This window comes from Microtus oregoni, unplaced genomic scaffold (genome assembly GCF_018167655.1).
Source record: "Microtus oregoni isolate MIOR12 unplaced genomic scaffold, Mior012 000032F_ref0000030, whole genome shotgun sequence".
Lineage (NCBI taxonomy): Eukaryota > Metazoa > Chordata > Mammalia > Rodentia > Cricetidae > Microtus > Microtus oregoni.
This window is the reverse complement of record NW_024543091.1, coordinates 20,192,046-20,214,339: the sequence shown is the minus strand read 5'-3', so window position 1 is coordinate 20,214,339 and position 22,294 is coordinate 20,192,046. Positions and strand designations below refer to the sequence as shown.

The window sequence follows — 22,294 nt, the reverse complement described above, 5'->3', positions numbered from 1 at the left end:
AAACTTTGCCTTGGCTAAGTAATAGTGTCAGTGTAGGTTACTGCATTTAAGGACACAGCCTATGGTTCTAGTGAAGGACATGAAAGCCGTGCACAGAGAGAACAGCCCTTCAGCCTTGTGTGACACCAGTACACAAAACACAGGGCTACCCAGGTTACCACATCGAGAAATTTACTTGCTCAGCAGAAGTTAGCTTAGGAGACAGTTAAGTACCAAACCTCAATCTCTTTGGGGATTCTCAGAACTTCCCATTGGATCTGTGATTCTCAGCTGCGCTGCACACTCAGGACAATCAGATCTGGGGGGGAAGTCCAGAAGCATCAGTCTTTGTTTCCAGGAGGCCTCAAATGTGCAGCAGGCTGCAGGCCACACGGCAGCTCTTCCAGAGGCTGCTGCATGAAAGCACACGGACAGTTCTGCTGCTTCCAAGTGCCAGGAGCAAAGGGTCTTTTTAGAAAAGAACACAGTTGTGCTTCCTCTAAAGACACAGGCTGCTGTTTGGAGTGCCGACAGCCAGAGGTTATCTGGAGCGCTGGTTGTAAAGAAGAAAGTCTTTGTCTTGGCAGAGCAGGCAGAGTTTCAGGCTTCGGCAGCTCCCCCCAGCAACAAAAAATGCCCAGATGCCCATGAGCACCATGATTATGTATGCTGATACAAGATTTACTCCATAATGAGGACTGAGGAAGGTCTGCAAAGGAAAAATAAATCAGCCTGGTTAAAAACACAGCCTTTAAAACCTGTGGAATAAACAGATACTGGAAAACTCAGAACCTTTCAAAAGCTGGACAGCATCTCATAAATATGGGATGACTGTCACATGTTAAAGCCTCAGGAAGGCACAGCAGACACTGGTCTGTGTCTTGCACTTTGCTTGACTCAAATGACAACCAGCTGACTGGAACTGGTTATACAGAAGTGAGAAGACACATAGGAAAAAAAGAGCAAGGTTTGACATTTCCTTTTGATTTCAGGACCAGTGAAGAGACATGTCTCTTCCTGGGTCTATTGCCAAAAAGCAATGTCAACTGGTTTGCTTCTTGGCTTCTCTTATCTAGGGTTTTTTTTTTTTTTTTTTTTTTTTTGGTGGTGGTGGTTTTTGTTTGTTTGTTTGTTTTTGGTGGGTGGAGGGGTGAAAGTGAAAACCTGCTAGCTCAGAGAGGTTGAGTAACAACTAGTTGACTTTCTCTCTTTGCAGGTATCTCTGAAAGAGAGTCCATCTGCTACAATAAAATAAAAAGCCCATGCCACACAAAGTCCCTCCCTACTCCTTCCTGTATCTCTATCGTCTTACAGACACCCTCTGACTCTCTATTATTACTTTCTGTCAACTAGTTGCTAACTCTGCTTCCTGGCCCAAAGTTGATTTTATTTAATTATTCCACATGCAAACTCAGGGTTCACAGTGTGATCAAATAGCCCGCTACACAGTGACTCACACAAATTAAAATAAAATAATCTTAAAGACTGCCAAAATGAACAAACAACAATATCATTATATTTGAAAAAGTGAGAGTTTGGAAGGGTGGTTTGAGCAGAAGCCAGACTGGACTAGAAGTCTGAGGGATAAAGTAGAAGAGACAGGACCAGTGAGATGGCTCAGTGGATAAAGGTTCTTGTTGTCAAGCTGGATAATATCAATTTGACTCTCTGGAACCACATGGTGGAAGAACAGACCAAGTTGTCCTCTGACTTCCACACCATGCGCACACACCTGCACGTGCATACACGCGCACACACACACACACACACACACTAATAAATACATACATACAAATAATGATTTCCTTTAAAAGGTAGAGACAGAATTTGTGGAGACTATACTTTGAGATTTGTGGTGTTATGAAAGCAAAAAATGTTGTAGGAGGGGCGAAAGTTGTATCAGCAAGTTTTGTGCAAGATGTGTCTCAGTGTACAAAAAGGGACAGACTGGTCCTAGACGATGGTGGCACTACTAAAAGTGGGAAGTACTGGGGGCAGGATAGATTAGGGACACAGCCTAAACAGAGTGGCCTTAACCTGGGAGCCAGATTTTGTCTCTGTTGGGCCAGAGCTAGATTTAGAGCCTAAGTTCCCACCTAGCCCCAGCTTTATCCTAACAAAGGAGAAGATTTGACTGTGGCAATTGTTAACCAGATGATTTTAAAATACGTGTTCTGGGATTCACTAAGTAACCCCTCTCATCTCCACGCAACCTGTACGTGCTAAGGTACTGAACTTGACCTATCAACCCTGGCCAGGGAAGTGGGTTCATTTTGCAGGGAGCACCTCATACAGGAAGAATGCTGCATTCTAGAGGCATCTGTAGGCATGGCAGGTGTTGAGAAGTTTATGAATTCTTTTCTCAAATAATTCTAAGGTCAATCCCATAAAAACTTTCATTTATATTTCAGAACCATCGATGAAGTCTTTTGCATTTTCTTCGGTTTATTTCCTTTAGAACAAGTTTCTCTTTTAAGCTATCACAAAAAATTTTTATAACTTTATTATAAAATACATGTAAAAGTTACATAAAATCTTACAATTTTATAACTTTATATAAAATTATATATAATTTATATAAATTTATTATAGAAAATGGGAACATACAAATGAGGAAACTAATTTTTAAGACTTAAAGCTTAAATTATTTAGTCATCAGAACATAAGAAATAATAAACCCCAATTAATTTGGTAATATAAAATGGGAAATTGGGACTGGGTATGTAACTCATGGGAGACTTGCCTATGTGCATGTGGGAGCCCCAGAACTATAAACAAAACACCTCCAAAAACAATGTAAAAGCTGGATGTGGCAGCTAAGACAGGAGGATTGCCATAAATGAGACTGGTGAGAGCTCCAGAGTGAACTAGTTTGGGCTATAGAATGAGACTATCTAAAGAACAAAACAAATAAATATGCTGTAGAAGCTATTTGTAATACATACACCCAACTAAACCTTCTTTTATAAAAAAAATAAAAAGAATTTCTAAAAATTTAAAGAAAGTTGGAGGTAGGTAAAATATTTGAACAACACCTTGAAAAAGAATTCTCTAACTGACAGCAGACATATGAAGATGTGTTTATTACCAAGGGAATAAAAGTTCAAAGTTTACTGTGTGTCTACTATATTCCTGGAAAGATAAGAAAGTTATAACAAGTGTTGGCAAGGACATAGAAGAGTTGAAGCTCATGAATAAATGGTTAGTGTTTAAGTCACCATAACCATGCTGAAAACTGAGTGATCCCACCAGCTGACTTAGTGATTCCTCTAGCCCAGCCAGAGTGCTTCTGGACATGTATCCAAGAGAAACGTGCACACGTCTTTGCTGAAGGACATATGTGTAAACACTTAAGAGTCATACTCTTCACAACAGTTAAACACTAGAGCACTAAAGCTATGACTCGGTGGGTGAAGTGCTTTGGGTGCAGCAGATGTGCCGCAAGCCTTTAATCCAGGCATTGGGGAGACAGAAGTACATGGATCTCTGAGAGTTTGAGGCCAGCCAAGGCTACGCAGTGAAAGCACGTCTTTAAAGAAATGACAGGTAGATCCCATGTCTCTCCTCAGTGTGCTTGGCTCCCAGGACACTCAGCTCTCCGGGTGCCCTAATTTCCTACTTTCAGTTACTCTTTGTGCTTCTTTACTGACTCCTCCTTTTTAGTCTAATCTCAAGGATGGAGTGTCCTGGGCCTCTGTTTACCCACAATTTTTGAGCCACCTTTTATCAACCAAACTCCTCCCCAAAGCTACCCCTTTCCATCCAACTCTTATCTGACCTCTACCTTGAATGTTTAACAGAGCACCTTCTAAGTAATGAACCCGAATAGAACCATGCCTCTCAAGCACTCAAACTCAGCTAATGGCACTACCATCCTTTCAGTTGTCCAGGCCAAAAACATTAACCAAATCCTCTGCACTTCTTCTTCCTCTCATCTGCCTCATCCACTCTGTGGAAACATTGATGGATCTACTTCTGATACGTATTTCCTTTATCTGGCTATTTCTAGATCTTCACTGCTCTTTCTCCACATCCTCCTTGCCTTTCCCTTAATGAGGAGACCTCTCCTAGCCAGTTTACTCTTAGTGTAGTAGTCAGAGAAATTCTTTCCATATGTATGTCAATTATCCTTCATCTTCCCCTCCACTTCGTATTTTAAGACATAATCTCATTCTGTAGTCCAAGCCCAACTAGGTAGACAAATACATGCTTGGCTTGACACAGATGCCATCATGATAAAGGCAACTTTAGCAGCCACAAGTACTGCAAGGTTTAACCATGTAAGTAAGAGGCAAACAGACTGAATGTTAGCCGGATTAGAGGGCAAGAAACCCAGTGGATAAAATATGATAGGAATTCTAAATAGACAGGGAGGAGAGAAACAGAAGTAAGGTTCCATCAGTAGAGAATTTTTTCTTTTTAACTTTCTATTTATTCTTTGTGTGTTTCACATCATGCATCTCCATCCCACTCATTTTCCCATCCTTTCATATCTGCCCTCTACCCTTGCAAACCATCCCCCGAAAATAGAATACAATTTAGGAGAAAAAAGAAAAAAAGAAAAGTAAAAGTCTCTCCATGGAAGTTGTAGTGTGATACAGTGTCTCACACAGGAAACCTTTTGTCCATATATATTTACTTGTAAGTGTTCATTGCCAAGAGTTATTGGTCTGGTTTCAGGTCTCTGGTTTCTGCTATACTATCTATGCTGCACCCTCACTGGGACTCCTCTTGGCTATTCTGTTGCTGCCCTCTGTTGTGGAGATCCTGCAGCTTTGGGTCTTCAGGATCAACCCCTTCAGGTACTTCTGAAGATTATGGATGGGGTAGATGTTACTGTGGTCCAACTCATAACCCTGGTTCTGGACCTGGGTAGTTATAGGGTTGGTTAGTTTGCTAGTCCCCAACCCCCATGTCCTCACTATCAGGGTGAGCTCTCTAGTGTGCCCTGGCTAGTTCACCCCTTCCAGCAATTAACAAAGGGCAAGGCCAGTTCTCCTGCTTTCAGATCCTAAGGGTCAGCTCTCCCACACCTGGACCATCAGGGCCAGATCTACCTTGTTGCCCAGGTGAGGTGCAGGGTTCATTCTCCTGAGTGCTGCAGCTGGTGAGGGGCAGGGACAGCTCTCCCACATGCTTCAGGCATTGAGGGGTTGTGGGGAAAGGGTATCTCTTCCCTGCCCATGCCACCATATGACAGATGAATGTTGGGGCCAAATCTCTCATACTCAGATTCTCAGGCTGGCTCACGGGTGCCCCCTGAGAATATTGTCAGCTCCGCTGTGCTGCCCAGACAAGGTACAGGGCCTGCTTTCCCGAGTGTTGCATCTGGTAAAGGGGAGGGTCAGTCCTTACCAGCTAGAGGCAGTAGGGAGGAGGCAGGACATCTTTCCCTCATTCCCACCACCATGGAGCCACAAACAAGAGAGGTGGTACCAGCTATGCCCCTCTCACATGCTCAGGTGTGGCTCACCCACGCCCCTGTCTACAGAATCAACTCAGTAGAGACCTTTTTTTAAAAGAATCATTTATTATGATTTGTGTGCGTATGTAACGCACATGCCAAGGTGCAGTTGTAGAGATCAGAGGACAATTTTTGGAAGCTAGTTTAGTTCTTCTGTCCTTCTCCAATAGCTCTGTAGCTCAAACTCAGGTCATCAAACTTGCCTAGCTTTACCTGTTATCCATCTCCCTGGCCTAGGAGAAACTTTTTCAAATTTCACATAAAACGCACAAAGGGTCTAGACAGGTCCATGGCAGGGTCATTTTGATAATGTCATGTATATAAACGACCAATGACCATGCAGATCCAAGTCCTTACACACTGCTTGCTGTGGAAAGAAATCTGACAACTGTTTTAAGCTTTACTTTGCAGACTGGTGCTGCTATAATGTCAGTGAGGGACTGAAACCAGCACATCTGCTGCTGGTCAGAATGTGTGATGTGTCGTCACTTTACGGAGCCCGTTTTAGCAGTTTGTATCAAGGACTCAAAATATTCACACCATTTGACTTCACAGTTCCCTGCCTCAAAACCTAAACACATGGGGAAAGTTCCATGCACATAAATAGTCAAGAAAGCTTCACAACAGCCAAAAAACAACAAATGGGAAATGATGAACCAAAATAATCAAATTAAAAAAATTTCCACCTAAAGATTTAAACGTAAAATATGTGTCTTAAGGAGTTTATAATGAAGGAAAATTGCTTCAGATATGCTTCTTCACATGAGCGTGATGCAGACTATCTTAGGCTTGGCCATACATCCACTAAAGGACAGACATGAGGAAAATCTCTAGTGAGACACCCCCCCCCCCCAAATTAGCAGAGACTGTCATTCTCCTAAAACTCACATGACCCACTGTCCACTTCCAGGGCTGTTCTGACTTGCCCTCATTTTCCCATGAGCGTGTCCTTCATTTGGGTGGAATTCACCACTCAGACCCACTTGAGCTCTGCAAGCACTGAGAACACAGAGACAACACTCACCTGGGTGGACACCAGCAGGTGAGTCAGGAGAACTGTAAGGAGTATGTACCACTTTTTCTTCTCACAGCCATCAAAAAACACAATGCCCCAGAACACATGCAGCAATATGATAACCAGCGTCATGAAAGCTGAAAAGACAAGTCAGCAATTAGCAGCCAGTCCTGCAGACAACAGACACCAAAGCCGGCTGAACCCCATCACTGTGCACCGGCTCTGAGGGTCCCCTGGCTGCAGTGATGGAGTCTGACCACAAGTGCACAGAACTGGCTTGATAAGAACTCCATGCTAGCCGGGCGGTGGTGGCGCACACCTTTAATCCAGCACTCGGGAGGCAGAGGCAGGCGGATCTCTGGGAGTTTGAGGCTAGCCTGGTCTACAAAAGCTAGTTCCAGGACAGGCACCAAAGCTACAGAGAAACCCTGTCTCGAAAAACCAATAAATAAATAAATAAATAAATAAAACAAACAAACAAACTCCATGCTAATTCTGGAGAAGTTATATTTTCTCCATATCTTTGTAGAAGTTATTCTTCTGGAATATAAACCTGTTGGACAAAAAGTCAACCTGGCTTTGGCTTTCAAGGAGTTTCCCTGAGGTATGCAATGATATTAGTATGAAATCTATGTAAGTACTTGTTTAAAACATATTTATTTTTATATGTATAGACAATTTGTGTGCATATATATCTGTGTGACACATGTATGTCTAATGTCTGAACAGGTCTGAAGAAGGTATCAGATCTCCTGGGACTGACATTATAGATAGTTATGACTGCCTGCAGCTGCTGGAAATTGAACCCAGGTGTTCTGGAACAACTGTCAGTGCTTTTAACCGCTGAAACACATCTCTAGATCTAACGTAGCTCATTTTCAAAAACCCTTCAGCCCTATTTGTAGATAACTTTCTCAGTTGAACAGAGCTTCTTCTGTCTAAACAAGTCTCAGCACTAAAGGGGACTTTTTCTTTAGAACCTCTTAAAAATGGTGTGATGAGAACAAACAAGAATGAAACTAAAAGATCTCTGTAATTATCTGAGACTCTTCTTCCACAAGTGGCAGTGATCAGCAACCTCAGGTCTCTAGGGAATACTGCCTACGTAGGTGTACTGTGTCCTGGATAACATTTCTTCTTTAAAGCAGACAAGTACCATATATTCTGTATACTTTAACATGAAAAAAGGCATATAGATTACCCTTTCCTGCCACGTAGTAAAGACCATGAGCTTTAACCCACCAGACAGGAAAACCCCAGGCTATAGTCCTACATGGCTTAAATTAAAAATAACCTGGTATTGCCAAGCAAAGGAGAATAGCTACAACTATTCCAGTCCAGAAAGGCATTTGAGCTACACTATAGACTGTATACGCTATACATTCTATCTGTACTACAAACCAGTTAGGTCTAGAATCAACAGATCACTATCCCAAGGACTTGTTACCAGTGTAAATTACTAGTATCCATCCCACCGTGGATCCGAAGCAAAGGGGCAGGAGCCCAGCAAAGCCATTTTAAACAGCCTTCCTACAGATTCGATGCCTGGTCAAGTTTAAGAATCCTGCCAAGGAGGCTTTCTTATAAATGTGCATAAAGAGATACAAGAATATTTACCCCAGCGCTGCTGTAAAAACAAAGAATGCTCACCCTTGGGTATAATAAGTAAACTACAGTGTACTCACACAGTGGACTACTCTATGTGACCCACAGCACGTATCATCTCGAGAACACAATGCTGGGTGAGAACAAACACACTGTGAAAATGCATATTATTCATGTGAAGTAAGAGATCCACAAAATAATATTAAAAGAACATAACTGGTGTGGCTAGAGGAGAATAAGCTGTCACATCTCGGTGACAGTGTTTTCGTGTCAGACTCTGAAAGATGACATAAAAGGATTCAGTTCAAGTCCAGCCATCATTCTGAAGAGGACAGTTCCTACACAAGATTCTTGTCAATGGTGTGACACTGAGACCACTTAAGATGCCCAGGGGCTAAGCAAGGGTTTTCAAATTTCTCTGAGTCAAAAAAAGACCAAGGCAAAAACTGACACAGTGGCAACTTTTCTCTTAATCATAAAGTGTTCATACTCTAAGGAGGGGTTTTCTAGGACCCAGAGGAGTCCCTATCACAGGCATTTGCCATCTGCCTGGCAGTTTCTGCTTGCCCTTCTCTGTATGCATTGCCATGGGTACTGAGCTAGGTGTGCTCCCAGGGTTGCTCTTACTGATGACATTTTCCAGCTTGTTCTTAACCAGTGTTATTCTACAAGCTTCAGGCAAGTATCCTCTGGGCCTAACTGGTCCTGATCGTGCTTCCAGATTCCAGGTCTGAATGTCTTGATGCTTCCAGCTAAGAAGTCTGATGATAAAATGACATCTCAGACTAGCATTCAAGTTCCTGTACAGTCTAGACCCAAAGGACTTTAACAGCATATTCTCCATGACTCCTCAACTGCTTCCTTGTGTCAGAAACACAGAACTCAAGCCAGGCATGGTGGTGCAGTACTTGGGAGGTAGAGACAGCGGCAGGTGGCTCAGAAAGTTCAAGGTCATCCTTGATTTGCTTAGAAGACTTTAAGTTATAAAAAGTAGAATTTAACTAAGGGAGTGCTGCCTCCATAATACATAATAAAAAGTAAGTAGTTTGCTAACCAAGTCTTTTAATGATAAACTAAATTTAGGATATAAGTAACTATTTGATCATCAAGATTAGGCTCCATTTCCATAACAGAAGTCACCCTAACTTAATGTCAACCATTATGCCCTACCCAGTATCAAAGAACATGCCTCTGACAGACAGCTCAAGAGGCAGCATAGGGTCACAACCACTGTCAAGTCCTGATGTGCCATAAAGCCCACAGTTCCCTTCTTGAGATAGCATAATTCTGCTAGATGGACAAAACGATCCCTGATCACAACTATTTGAAACAAACAAACAGATTGGCACACTTAAAATAATTCTGGCAATATCTTTACTGTGTAAATCTCTCATCTGCAAAAATTGCCAGATTTGCATCTTCTATCTCTGTTTACATTGTGTAGCCTGAGTGTGGGTGGGAAGGGGGGTGATTTAAGAATGACAGCATATATAAAATGCATAAACCTAAGATGCATATATAAGTTAGTGGAATCTACTATTGGAGGCTGGCTCTTTGGGCACTAGCCATAGCTGGAAACACACTATTATTATTATTACTCTCCAAATGTGTAGAGTGACTTCTCAATGGGAAGACATAATATTTCTTTAACAGTGGCAGGAGAGAACTGATTCCAAGTTGTCCTCTGAACTCCACACATATGCCACAGTAATGCATGTAAATTTTATTCCACAACAATAAAAAATTTACAATGTGAATGCTTCCTCTAGAAATCAGGCCATGAAAGCACACTGATATGAATACTCTGACTCTCACTATCAGAAAGGTGGGGAGGGAACTGGCACAGTAGAGCCAGGGCTAAACTGGAGAAATGGCTGTGGAGCAAGTCAACAAATACCAAGATGCCTAGTCCATATGTCCCACACAGTCAGAGAGCCACGTGGCTTCTAGCTGAGATAGTTGAGGAAGTCTAGACTAATAAAGCTTAAAAACAGTGTGAAATTTTCCCTTTCAGATCTTTATAGTACTGGATTTATTTTCATTTAATGCTTAATGACTCTGAGCTGGACATTCTTTCTTCATTTTTTTGTTTTCTTTAGACAGTGTCTTACTATGTCCCTGGCTGGCTTCTCTCACGGCAATCCACATGCCACCGCACCCTGAGTGCAGAGATGTATAAGTGTACACCACCATGCCCAGCTTTTAGTCATTACTTCTGTCCTTTCCAAAAAAACTAGAAATTGAAGTCTGCAGGGAAGAGATCTCTTCCTTCTATTTGGAACATCCTTCCCTGAAGCCCCTTCCTTGGTTTGTATAACCATTATTCATCTTTAAGTATAGTTCTATTCAAATGGTACTTCCTCCATAAGCTGTGAAGTGGCATCTAATAACTCTAGTAACAAAGGACTCCAAGAGGCGCTGGGGATGGAACTGAATGAGATAACCATAGCTCCTGCTTATAGTTTAGACACAACTGAAGAGAGAAGTATTAAACAATAGTCATATAAATCATTCACAGCTGGGGCATATGTGACAAAGGCAAAGAACTTTACTGTCCCAATGTCAGTCAACACATCTCTTCTCTGTACATTTATATTATGCTTTGTGTTTGTTTTTATCTGGAAGGCATGGAGAAATCTTCAATAATTATTTATAGAATTCATAGTTAAATAATCAATTGGACTTATATCAAAATATTAGTGAGCTAGGATATGATTTGAACTTGGAATCTAAAGCCCATACTTCTTCTCTACCAAGAATTTCCAAGAGACAGCAATGAGTTTAACTCGCTGCTGGCCTGCTCCACAAACATTGAAAAAAACTGTCTTACATGTGTACTTCATAAACTATGACTGCCTATAACATAAAAATTCATGTACATACAGGTATCGTACAATATGTGTATTATTAACATAGCAGACACAGATATAGATGCTAATTAATGGCTTCATATCCCTTTCTTATCCTAATTGCCATTTTAGGAACAAATCTACTCTCCCAAGGGACTCATTTTTAAATGGACTTGAAAACAGCCTGCTTTACGGAAGGAAATTAGCACTATCTAGAGGACAAAAGCCAGAAATACATGAGGATGGAAAGAAAACAGCTTGTCTTTTTATTTTCTACTGGGCTCTGATGGACATTAGCCATTAAAACTACATTTGCTTTTTACAAATCAAGTATTATTATCATTTAAATTTTATGCAGGGGGCTGGAAAAACGTCTCGGTGGTTAAGAACACTGGCAGCTCTTCCAGAGGACCCAGGTTCAATTTCCAGTAACCGCATGGGAGCTCACAACTGTCTGTAACTCCAGTTCTGGGGGAATCGGCACCCTCACACAGCCATATATGCAGGCAAAGCACCAATGCTCATAAAGTAAAAATAAATAAATCATAAAAAACTTATGTCAGGAATATCAAGTTTGTGAATCTGCTGTGTTGGAGGGAACATTAATAAGCACAATCCATTAACACACTTTCCCTTAGCTCATAGCCAGAGTTAAAGAGTCTGCACTGTATGCTATAGGCCTCAGAGAGTCAAAGGCTTTTCAAACAGGGAAGACTACTTTGCTGGCTTCACAGAGGATGGATTCACTTGAGAAGATGACAGCATCAATGTCCACAGGGGAGGCTAAGATTTGAACTAACAAAGAAACTAAAAATGGTGGAGGGCTGTCTCTGGGTTCAGGGATGGACATGATGTCTCTAAACTATGGCAGCTTTTCAAAATTGGTCATTTCTTGTTATAACCTTTTTATCCTATTAAAAATATATCAAAACCCTATTTAGTTCTTAATCATATTCCCCTGCAAGATGATAAGCTTCCTAATGACCTTTAGCCTGACTGTGATCTTTAAATTGAAAAATAAGTTTTAATTGAAAAACTGTGCATGTGAGTTCACTATTTTAATGACATAATTGCTGTTGGTCTAGACAACTACAAACACAACATATTTTTTCTCTAAAAGAGAAATTTAATAAAATAATATTCTAATTATAAAACAAAGTTGTGATCATTGTGTCGAAACGTGTAGCTGGTAAATAATCAATGTGAAAAGAGTTGGTTCTTTTTTACTGCATCATTGCATAAAAAGATTAACTCATCTACTATCTTCCCCTCTGAATTTAAAGATCAAATCACCCTGCCTATCTGTAACAGGCACTGAGTTATAGATTAATCAAAAATTAGAATTTAGGACTAGGGGTCTTGTGTTGATACCTAGTACTAGGCCAGAAAGTAAAGGAGGGGCTTACAGGTTTATATTGAAGACGAATATAAAATGACAAAACAAAGAGGATATATCTCACACAAGTTAGCTGCTAATGTCTCAACTGTATTGTAACATTTTAGTATAGCCAAATGAATATAAAGAAATCTTTGGTTGGTTGGTTTTTGTTGTTTTTTTTTATGTTGTTTTGGTTTGGATTTTTGTTTTTTTAAGATAGGGTTTCTTCTGTGTAGCTTTGGAGCCTGTCATGGAATTTGCTCTGTAGACCAGGCTGGCCTCGAACTCTCAGAGTGAGTGCTGAGTGTGTACCACTATGCCAGAAAAAAATATAAATCTTATGCAAGATAAATTCCCATAATATTCTGAAGTACTCCAGTTATACCCTGAACCCACTTCCAGGACCTTCACTTGTAATACCTAAAAATATCTTCCCTTAAAAAAAAAACCTCCCTTTAAAAGGCTTTATCATAAATCGCCTTTACTTGAATTATGAAGTCAATAAATCACAATAAGGATGATCCTTTAGCACAGAACCCTGAACATACACAGCTATGACACATACCTGAATTAAGGAAGAACTGAGGAGAATCACCATGAATGCCCACTGTGCCTGGCCCCAAGGAGTTAGACAGGGTGTTCACAAAGGAAAACACTCCACTCATGATTCCAAAGCCCAAGCCAGAAACTAAAGAGGAAGAAAAACACCGTTAAGCCCTTTTCCTGTTATGCGTTCAGCTCAAATCTAATTTGCAAGGACTGGGGAATACTATTTCACTGCAGGGAACAGGGTGCACCTGCTGCTGCTGAAGCCTCAGCAAGCTGGAAGGCTAAGTGAGAAAGGAGAGGAGGAAAGGAAGCACAGGATGTAAGAGTCAATGACCAAAGGAGAGGCGCAGAAGAAAGGAGAGGAAGAAGAGGGTAATGTGCTGAAGGCCCTGGCTTTGGTTTACTGTAGCCAGACTGTGAGGGAGAAACTGTGATTGCAAGGTGGGATCTCTGGGCCAGACTGAGCTAATTCTACATGAAGACCTAGATCCAGAGAGAGAGGAGAGAGAGAGAGAGAGAGAGAGAGAGAGAGAGAGAGAGAACGCATGCACTTGTGCCTGCATGAGTGTATGTGTGCCACTTCTATTCCCTTTCTTCCTGGCACCACAGGTTCTAACTTACCATAGGCCAGCAGTCGCATTGAAGGTGCTGTCTCCTCCTCAGGGTTTATGCTTTTCAAACCCTCATTGGCTCTTCTAAAGTAAAAACACATTTTTTATTTTTATTTTTAAAGAGAAAGTCATATATCAAGCAGGTCACAGTACCCTTCAAAGCTAGATACTTGGTAAGGCTCCTGATCAGGTTACACTCCAGAATCCATTTATGTGAAACCCAGCACATTTTTGATAACTGAAGTTAAACGAAATTTCTATCAACCTCATCTAGCTGATGTCTCCATAAAAGAAAAATTTAAAATATTAGTAACAAGCCAATAGGGATTAAATTCAATAGGAATAATAGCAATGTTTCAATTTCTGGAATCAATAAGTATTTATCTCATTAGCCCGAGGGATCTACCACTCTGAATTTTCTTTTTCCCAAAGTCTTATGTTTTTATCTCCAATTTACTGGCATTCTGTTGTATATTTCATTATGGCTATATTCTCTGAACCTTCATTCTGCTTTCCACTTCAAAGAACCAAAATCATTCTCACCCTTTTAACAGCAGTTTGGTTTTATGTATGTATGTATGTATGTATGTATGTATGTATTTATTGTGTACACAGTGTTCAGCCTCCTTGTGTGCCTGCATGCCAGAAGAGGGCACCAGATCTCATTACAGATGGTTGTGAGCCACCATGTGGTTGCTGGGAATTGGACTCAGGACCTCCGGAAGATCAGCCAGTGCTCTTAACCTCTGAGCCATCTCTCCAGCCCTGGTTTTTTTGTTTTTGTTTTGTTTTTTTTTTTGGTGTAGTAACTAATCTCATGCCTCATACAGGCTAAGAACATGATCTATACTGAGGATCCAAATTCTCACACTGGTACTTAATCATAAGGTCTTTGATTCTAAAATATTTTACATGTTTAATTCATATTCACAATTCAGGAGCATATAAAGTCTGATGTTTCTATAATATCCTGTATGAAATGCTACCTTTAGAATAGGCTATAAATACTATAATAGGAGAAACAAATACTTCTCAGTAATAAGTCAATCCAGCATGATCATATCCATACTTCTGTTACAGCCAGTTCACAAATATACCAAGAATCTGCCTCTGCCCCTCCCTCATCACCATGCAGACATATTAGAAATGATAGATGTGATTTGTTATACTACTGTCTCTATTACTAGTCCTGCTGCCCAGAAACTCTGCAATCACTTAAAAGCCAACTGAAAGAATATTTAAATTAAATCAAACATACTGTACAGCATATATATTAAAATAACAAAAGAACCAAAATACTTTGGAAGGACCTGTCAGTGCTGAAACAAAAAAAAAGGAGGTGGGATGAACTCTGAGAAAAGACAAGTTAACCAGAACATACCTATTTCCCAGAGATTGCATTAATTTAAACTTCATGGAAGCCAGGTGTGGTGATTCATGTCTGCAATCCTAGCACTTAGGAGGCCGAGGTAGGAGAACTACTGTATGCCCAAGGCCAAGCTGGACTATACAGTGAGACACTATTCAAAGGGCCAATGTAAAATAAAATTTAAAATCTCAAGGAACACATAGTTATTACTGTTAATCTATTCATTACATCAACACAGAATCACTGCACAAATAAAAATTTCACTGATTATATTTGGTAATGTAGAATTCAACCAAAATAGCCATGTGAATAGTAAAAAGTGTCCTCTGCTTTTCTAGAATCTAAAGGAACAGTGTTGCCCACTTGGAAGCACTGTTTGACAGGAAGGATGTAACCCAGATATGTATGTGACTGTCTTCATATTTCTCTGGCACACCAACTAACTAAACTGTATAACTTTCCATGATAAAACAAACTTACTTGTAAGAGGAATTCTGCTAAAGATTAGTTCAACCTTATGAGTTATTCAAGAGCAGAAATCTACAGCAACAAACGTACCCATGTAGTTTATTTATTTATTTATTTATTTATTTTTTGGTTCCCTGACCAGGAATCGTACCCATGTAGTTTAATCGATACATTTGGGAGAATTTTTGTTTTGTGTAAGTTTTTTCTCTCTATTAAATACAGTGTGGTACTGCAATTAGGAATATATTAAGTTTCTAGGCATGGTGGCTCACGTCAGAAATACCAGAGGTCAGAAGTTCAAGGTCATTCTCAACTATATTGAGTTGGAAGTCATGTGGGGACACATGAGACCTCCACTTTTAAAATAAGTTTTAAACTTTTAAAATAAAATAACAAAGCAAAACCACAGAAAAACCCAAATGGTGTATTTCTAGTCAGATCTCTTGATAATCTCACTCTCATCTGTACACTCAAAAAAGAGTAAATGAGTCAGAGGTAATAGAGTAGCCCTTTAATCCCAGCACTTAGGAGACAGAAGCAGTTGGGTTTCTGTGAGTTTAAGGCTGGCCTGACTTATATAACAAGTTACAGGCCAGTCAGTGTTATATAATGAGATGCTAGCTTATAAAAATAGATAGATAGATAGATAATAAAATAATTTATCAGTAATTTTGAAAAATTTATAATGTAAAAATTGGAACTTTCAATTTTTGTTCTTAGGAATCTGGTAACAAATGCAACAGAATTTCTACTTCAGTAAACAGAAGAGCCATCCTGCCTAGCACAGCCAACCATCCATTCTGTTCACCAGGAACTGAACTGGGAAACTTATCACGTTTTGTACTTTCAACTGTCAGTGCTGCAACACTTCCTCTCACAAACTCTGTAACATAGAATGAGGAAGTTTACTCAACTTCGAATTCAGGTAGTTAAGATATTTGGAGTTTTTCCTTTCGCTTATTTGTTTGTTTGGTTTTTGAGATAGTCTCATGTAACTGGCTGGCTTCACTATTATTATGGAGCTAAGATTACAGATGTATACAACATGCCCATTTCATTAGGTCCTGGGGATAGAGCCCAGAGCTTCATGTTTGATAGGTAACTATTCTCCAACTGAGTTACACCTTGTAACCCCTCATACATCACTTTAGAAATTTTACAAAACAGTGACAATTTTAAAAAAGAACTGTAGCTAGGCTGGGCTGGAGAGATGGCTCAATGGTTAAGAGCATGGACTGCTCTTTCAGAGGACCTGGGTTCAATTCCCAGCCACCACATGGCAGCACACAGCTGTTTGCAAATCCAGTTTCAGGTTATCCAACATCCTCATACCAATGTGGGGGTGTGGAGGGAATATAGGTCAGTGGGGGAGGAGGAAACAAACCCACAGTAGGGGTTACCTTACCTTTTTTCTTTTCTATAAATGTTAAGATTTTTCTAAATTTACTAAATATGTACTTGTATTATAATAAAACTAAATTAGTGATGTGGGATGTCCTTCTGTAGATGTGTTGCTTTTATTGGTTAATGAATAAAGCTACTTTGGCCTATGGCAGGGCATAATATAGCCAGGCTGGAAGGGATACAGAGAGAGTAGGCGGAGTCAAGGAGATGCCATCTAGCTGCCAAAAGAGACAGATGCCCTGGAACCTTACCAGTAGGCCACAACCTCGTGGTGATACACAGATTAATAGAAAATGGCTTAGTTTAAGATGTGAGAATTAATAAGCCAAATAGTGTTGTAATTAATATAGTTTCTGTGTGATTATTTGGGTCTCGGTAGCTAGGAAATGAAAGAGTAGCCTCCATCTACAAATTAGGTACAAAACTTTCAATTCAAGCAAAATAATTCTATACATTTTAGGAATCACGCAGTAGTTTCAGGGAACAAACAGTTACCAAAGACATCTGCTTTAGGTAGTTAACAGTTATATTTTAGGCTACATAACTTAGAATATTTTAATATTTGTATGTCCACAAGCCAGTTTCTTATTCTACAAAGCCTTGGTTAAATTCATTCACCAAACAAACAAACAAAACAAACATTCATGTATCTTGAAAATGTTAATTTAAAAGTTTGATAAACATCCACATTCTATGTTACAGAGTTCATGAGAGGAAGTGTTGCAGCACTAAAGGTTCTTACTATTAATATTCATTCATTAATCCATTCGTGAGGAAGGAACTATTTCTCACTCATGAAAAAAAAACTTATTTAACTTGGGAGGCAGAGGCAGGCGGATCTCTGTGAGTTTGAGACCAGCCTGGTCTACAAGAGCTAGTCCCAGGACAGGCTCCAAAACCACAGAGAAACCCTGTCTCGAAAAACAAAAAAAACAAAACAAAAAAAAAAAAAAAAAAAACAAAAAAAAACAAAAAAAAAAAGAAAGAAAGAAAGAAAAAAAAGCAAATTTTAGTCCTTAAACTAAAAGGCTCAATTTTTGACAAAACCTATTTTTGGAAGTGGGATATTTAAGTAAAATTTGATTTAAGCCAAATCTTTATCTTAATACAGTGTAGTACTAGAGTTTGATTTAAATGTATCCACTTACATGTTAGTTATTAACAACATGCTACAAAAAATTTGTCAAAATTCTCAAGCTTGCTTTAGCATGGCTATATAATATCCAACAGTGGTAAGTTCTCCAGGAATCTGAGAAGTGTGTTTGTTTTGTTTTGTTTTGGCCTGGGGATTTTGTTTTTGTTTTTTGACATAGGATCTCATGTTAATCAGGTAAGCTTTAACTTGGAAGTAACTAAAGGTACTCCTGAACTCCTGATCCTTTCAGTCCCATCTCTCAAGTACTAGGATTACAGACCAGGTCTGATGGAAAATTGTTGTAGAATATGCCAAAAGTTTATTAAATATGAATTCTGCAATGCAAACAAAGGCATTTATTAATGCATGTCTCTTTGACCAACTGATTGCAAATTTCCCAAACATCCTTTAAGAAGAACAAGAATAGCTTTCCTAGGAAGCCAAAGAGGTTTTTCTGAACTTCTTAGCTTGTTAACATGCAAAATATCAGGATTCCGTCTTCACACAGTGCCATTCTCTTACTATTCTCATCCGAAAAGAGGACCTACTTTCAGTTTATAGTCTCTTGGAAACTCCAATAGTGCCAAGGAAAGGTTGTTGCTTCATGTAAAAAACTGAAGACATGGGCAGGAAAGAATAGCAGGTACCACATCTAAATCTTGGCAGTCTGGCGAAGCCAGGTCTTGAAACAGAGGCTACTAAGCCTATGTCCAAAACTGTAATACTGTATTAGAAATTAAGATTTTTCAAAATTAAAACTATCATCTAATGTCACAAAGGCAACAGGAGCCAGGGACAATGGCAATAGAAAACTTGGTATTCTATGAGGCTGAGTTATTTAGAAAACAATGTCTTGTCAAAGATCACCCACAAATAAGCATTTGTGGAAAAACAGGCACCAAGAAGAGGGGGCCTGTCCACTGCCAGAGGCAGAAAAGGGCTTAGGAGACACAACTGTGCCTTTAAAGAACTGAGGAGTGCTAAGACTTGACAGGAACCCTGTGACAAACACCATGGCACAGGCCAAAAGTAACTGTTTTGATTACCCTCACAGTAATAAACAGTTACATTTTAGGTAATAGATTGAGGGTTGGGGTATGAACTGTTTGCCTCTCCTGTGCAAGATCCTGGCCTCAATCCCTTGTACTTTCAAATTAAAACAATAATAAATTCAATCTTAGGATGGTAGTAACTAACTTCTGTATACCAGAAACATTCAATGCAATTAGATGTCAACACAATTAGATGTCCTCCCTGTAAAAATGTAAATGTTACTTTTTGTTTCTTTGAAAGTTCTGGGCTCAAGGTCTTTTCATTTAAGTAGCTGAGGCTACTGGGTGGTGGCCACCATGCTCAGCTCTAAACGTTACATTTTCTCTCTCTTTGCTTTTTATTTCTTTTACTTTTTAAAAAAGAATACTGGGGAATCAAAACCACCATGGCTCTGAGCATGCTGACATGGGCCCCACCAACTAAGCTCCATTCCCAGTTCTTAATATTACTTTCAATATTTACTTAATGCTCTCAGTTTTCCCCAGAGACTAGCAATTGTGATTTTAAACCTTTACAAAAAAACCTTTTTAAAGTTACATGTAGTTGTTACTTATTTTCTCTGTGTGCACGCAGGTGAACACAGTAATGCTAAATGTAAAGGTCAGAAGACAACCTGAGGGAGTCTTTTCTCTTCTTCTATATGGACTCAGGGATTGAACTCAGGTCATCAGGCTTGGCGGCAAGCACCTTTATTCACTGAACTATCATCATGCCAGGAACCCAAAAGCTATAATTTTTTTTTTTGCTTCCAAGCAATGGCTTCCTGGTGTTGAATTTATAATAAAAATTACTTCATTATAAAACAGATATCTAATATCTATTACTAAATGTTTTTTTAGTCCAGAATAATAACATATTAGGAAATCAAATTTCCCTTCAAGGTGCTGTTGCTGAGGCTCACATTTTATCCACGAAATCCATGGAGAGTCTCAGTGACCAAAATGAAAACAGGACAGAACATTTGTCACTCCACTGAGCTTTACTCCACAAGCAAAGCTGATCTCATGACTTACTGAAATCACATGGGGTTCTGAGTACAAGCTGTGTCTCAAATTAGTGGTTTCCTATGAGGTCCTCATGGGTCTGACAGATGACCACATCTTATCCACAAAAGGGAGCTCATCCCTTGGGCTCTTTAAAAAAAAGTGTATTTTTTTTTCATTTTGCAGACTTGAAACTACAGAAAATGTTTTAAAAATGATTTTTTTTCTCACCAATAGTCAAAACAATGGAAGGCATAATCTCCATAAGAATAATGTATTTCAGGTGGTAGGAGGGAAATATGACATCCAAATGGAAAGGCTCTTGGTTGTTTCAGTAAGTATTTCTCGGAACTATTTTTCTTCAAGGTACTTCTCATCTTATATTTGTTTATTCATTTCTTGCTAGTTTCCTCCCATCATAAGCTTCAGGAGGTCAGACCTTCCCAGGTCTCACTATACTCTGGCTGTCCTGGAACTCACTGTGTAGACCAGGCTGGCCTCCAGAGATGCTCCTGCCTCTGCCTTCTGAGTGCTGGAATTAAAGGTGTTCGTGGACAGAACTTCTGTCTCTTTACCGCCTTTGTAACTCCAGTCTCTACAAAGTGTCTGACACTGGGCAAATTCTCAAGAAACACTTTTTGGGAGGAAGGAGAAGAAAGAGGAAAAGAAAAGGGGAGGATATGAAGGCAGGTAGGGAGGCAAACCAGGTCATAAGTTTAAATACTCCATATTTTCAGGGTAGAAATGTGCCAATCACCAAATCATAACTCAAGTCTAACTGGGAAAATAAACATTTAACTTACTTTAACAGTCTATAATATGCAAGTCTGAACAGTTCTTGGATACAGACAGAGAGCAACACTCCGAAGATGAGCAGGTACTTCTGAATGGGTCCATCTTTGTTGTCAGTAATGACTCTCACTAGGTACCAAAAAACAGACGAGAGCAGAAGAGATACCAACCAGAAGAAAGCACTAGAATGTAGAAGAAAAAAGCCACAAATTAGCAGAAGCATAAGATTGGTAATGACTTTAAATCTGCTGGAGAAGAAACAAAGATTTTGATTTTTTTTTTTAAGTTGGGAAAAAAAAATCCTCGAAGTGGTGTTCTGGATTAGCAGTTGCTGATCAATGATCTATTTCCTCCAAGTGAGAAAAACAGTTCAAGAGGAGCCAGAGTGTGCAACAAGAGTGTGCTCGGTGACCCTGTCATGTGCACACTAAGACACTGTGTCACGGACTGACTAAGTGAAACTTGGCAGCTATTTTTTCTAAGCGATGTTTTGCCTCTTTGGTATGCCACAGAAATATACAATCCGTCACTCTTGCGATTTTCATATCCTCAAAATTCTCCAGAAACTATGGATTTAATGGTTAGATATCTGTAAAGATAAGTGTCTTTTTTTCTGACAGAAAACAAAGATCTAAAACCTGCATTAAATAGCATGCGCCATGTAAAATTCAGAAGCCGCAAACCCGTGCGCTGATGTAGCTGTTTTCCAGGCCCGGTTCGTACAATCTCTCCTGCGGATTTTAATGACGACAGCAAGCTTTATAAGCCGTTGGATCAACCAACTCTATTGTTTTTAAATTACAATAGCGAAGGAGCACTATTCAAAGTGCTCAGTCCAGTCAAAAAGAAGCTCAAAAAGGCGGGAGTCCCTGGCCTAACTAGCTGGCCTGACGCCAAGTCCCAGAAACGGTCTCAGCAGGTGCAAAGACCGAGGCCACATTCACCAGCAGAGATCGGTAGTCATCAAGCTCTCAGGAGGACGTGCCTTGTCCGGTGATGCTGCGTTTTCTCGGGCTTCCACCCTCGGCTGCACCCCCATCATCACCCAGGGGTCTACAAGAAAAATCTGAGCCCAAACCCCTCACAGGCATTCTGAGTCCGAGGATGGGGGTTAAGGAAGGGTGGGCTATTGATCCCCAGCTGACTTTAATGGCAGAGGGTGAGAACGATCTTCGGTGCCACCGGGCACCGAGTGGAAAGGGACCCCTACGGAAAGACGAAGGCTCCATACATGAATGCCTCTGTGTTCCCACACTTAGCCCACGGAAGCCCAGACGGGCCTGCTCAGTTCGCCCTTCTCAGCGCCTCCCCTCCTTTCAGCCCTGGCAGTCCCACAGGGGGTGGTGACCCCGAGGTCATGGGAACCCGGGCTCAGGAGAGGGCCCGCTGCGACAAGGACTCTGGGCAGTCTCACCCGGCGATGAGGAAGATGACGCGCAAAGGGTCGGTGGCGATGGTGAAGACGTAGAGAGCGAGCGCGGGCCCGAAGGCGATGAAGGCGCAACCGAAGAATACGGCCGCCGTCATGACGACCGCAGAAGCCAGTCCAGGGAGCCTGAGGGGACCGAGGAGCGTAGGGCGCTGTCTTAGCGGGTTGCCGGGCGGGGCCGGCTTGCCAGGTGCTCCGCGCTCCGTCAGAG

At 40.4% G+C, this 22,294-nt stretch overlaps 1 protein-coding gene across 1 annotated transcript; it reads right to left on the bottom strand.

Moving 5' to 3' along the window:
• Positions 1-167: 167 nt before the first annotated feature.
• Aph1b (aph-1 homolog B, gamma-secretase subunit) lies at positions 168-22,294 on the bottom strand. The gene is made up of 6 exons (XM_041679686.1): positions 22,069-22,294; positions 20,666-20,836; positions 13,461-13,534; positions 12,856-12,978; positions 6,468-6,595; positions 168-688 (listed from the first exon to the last, which is right to left on the bottom strand). Exons 1-6 carry the CDS (start codon positions 22,179-22,181, stop codon positions 521-523), a joined length of 777 nt encoding a protein of 258 aa, XP_041535620.1. The 5' UTR covers positions 22,182-22,294; the 3' UTR covers positions 168-520.

Excerpts from the sequence above, each read along its gene's own strand:
- Aph1b (XM_041679686.1), bottom strand. The coding sequence starts at position 22,181 with ATGACGGCGGCCGTATTCTTCGGTTGCGCCTTCATCGCCTTCGGGCCC. Across the intron at positions 20,837-22,068 it reads GTCATCTTCCTCATCGCCGG|TGCTTTCTTCTGGTTGGTAT; the intron begins GTGAGACTGCCC and ends TCTACATTCTAG. Across the intron at positions 12,979-13,460 it reads AATGCGACTGCTGGCCTATG|TTTCTGGCTTGGGCTTTGGA; the intron begins GTAAGTTAGAAC and ends CTTCCTCTTTAG.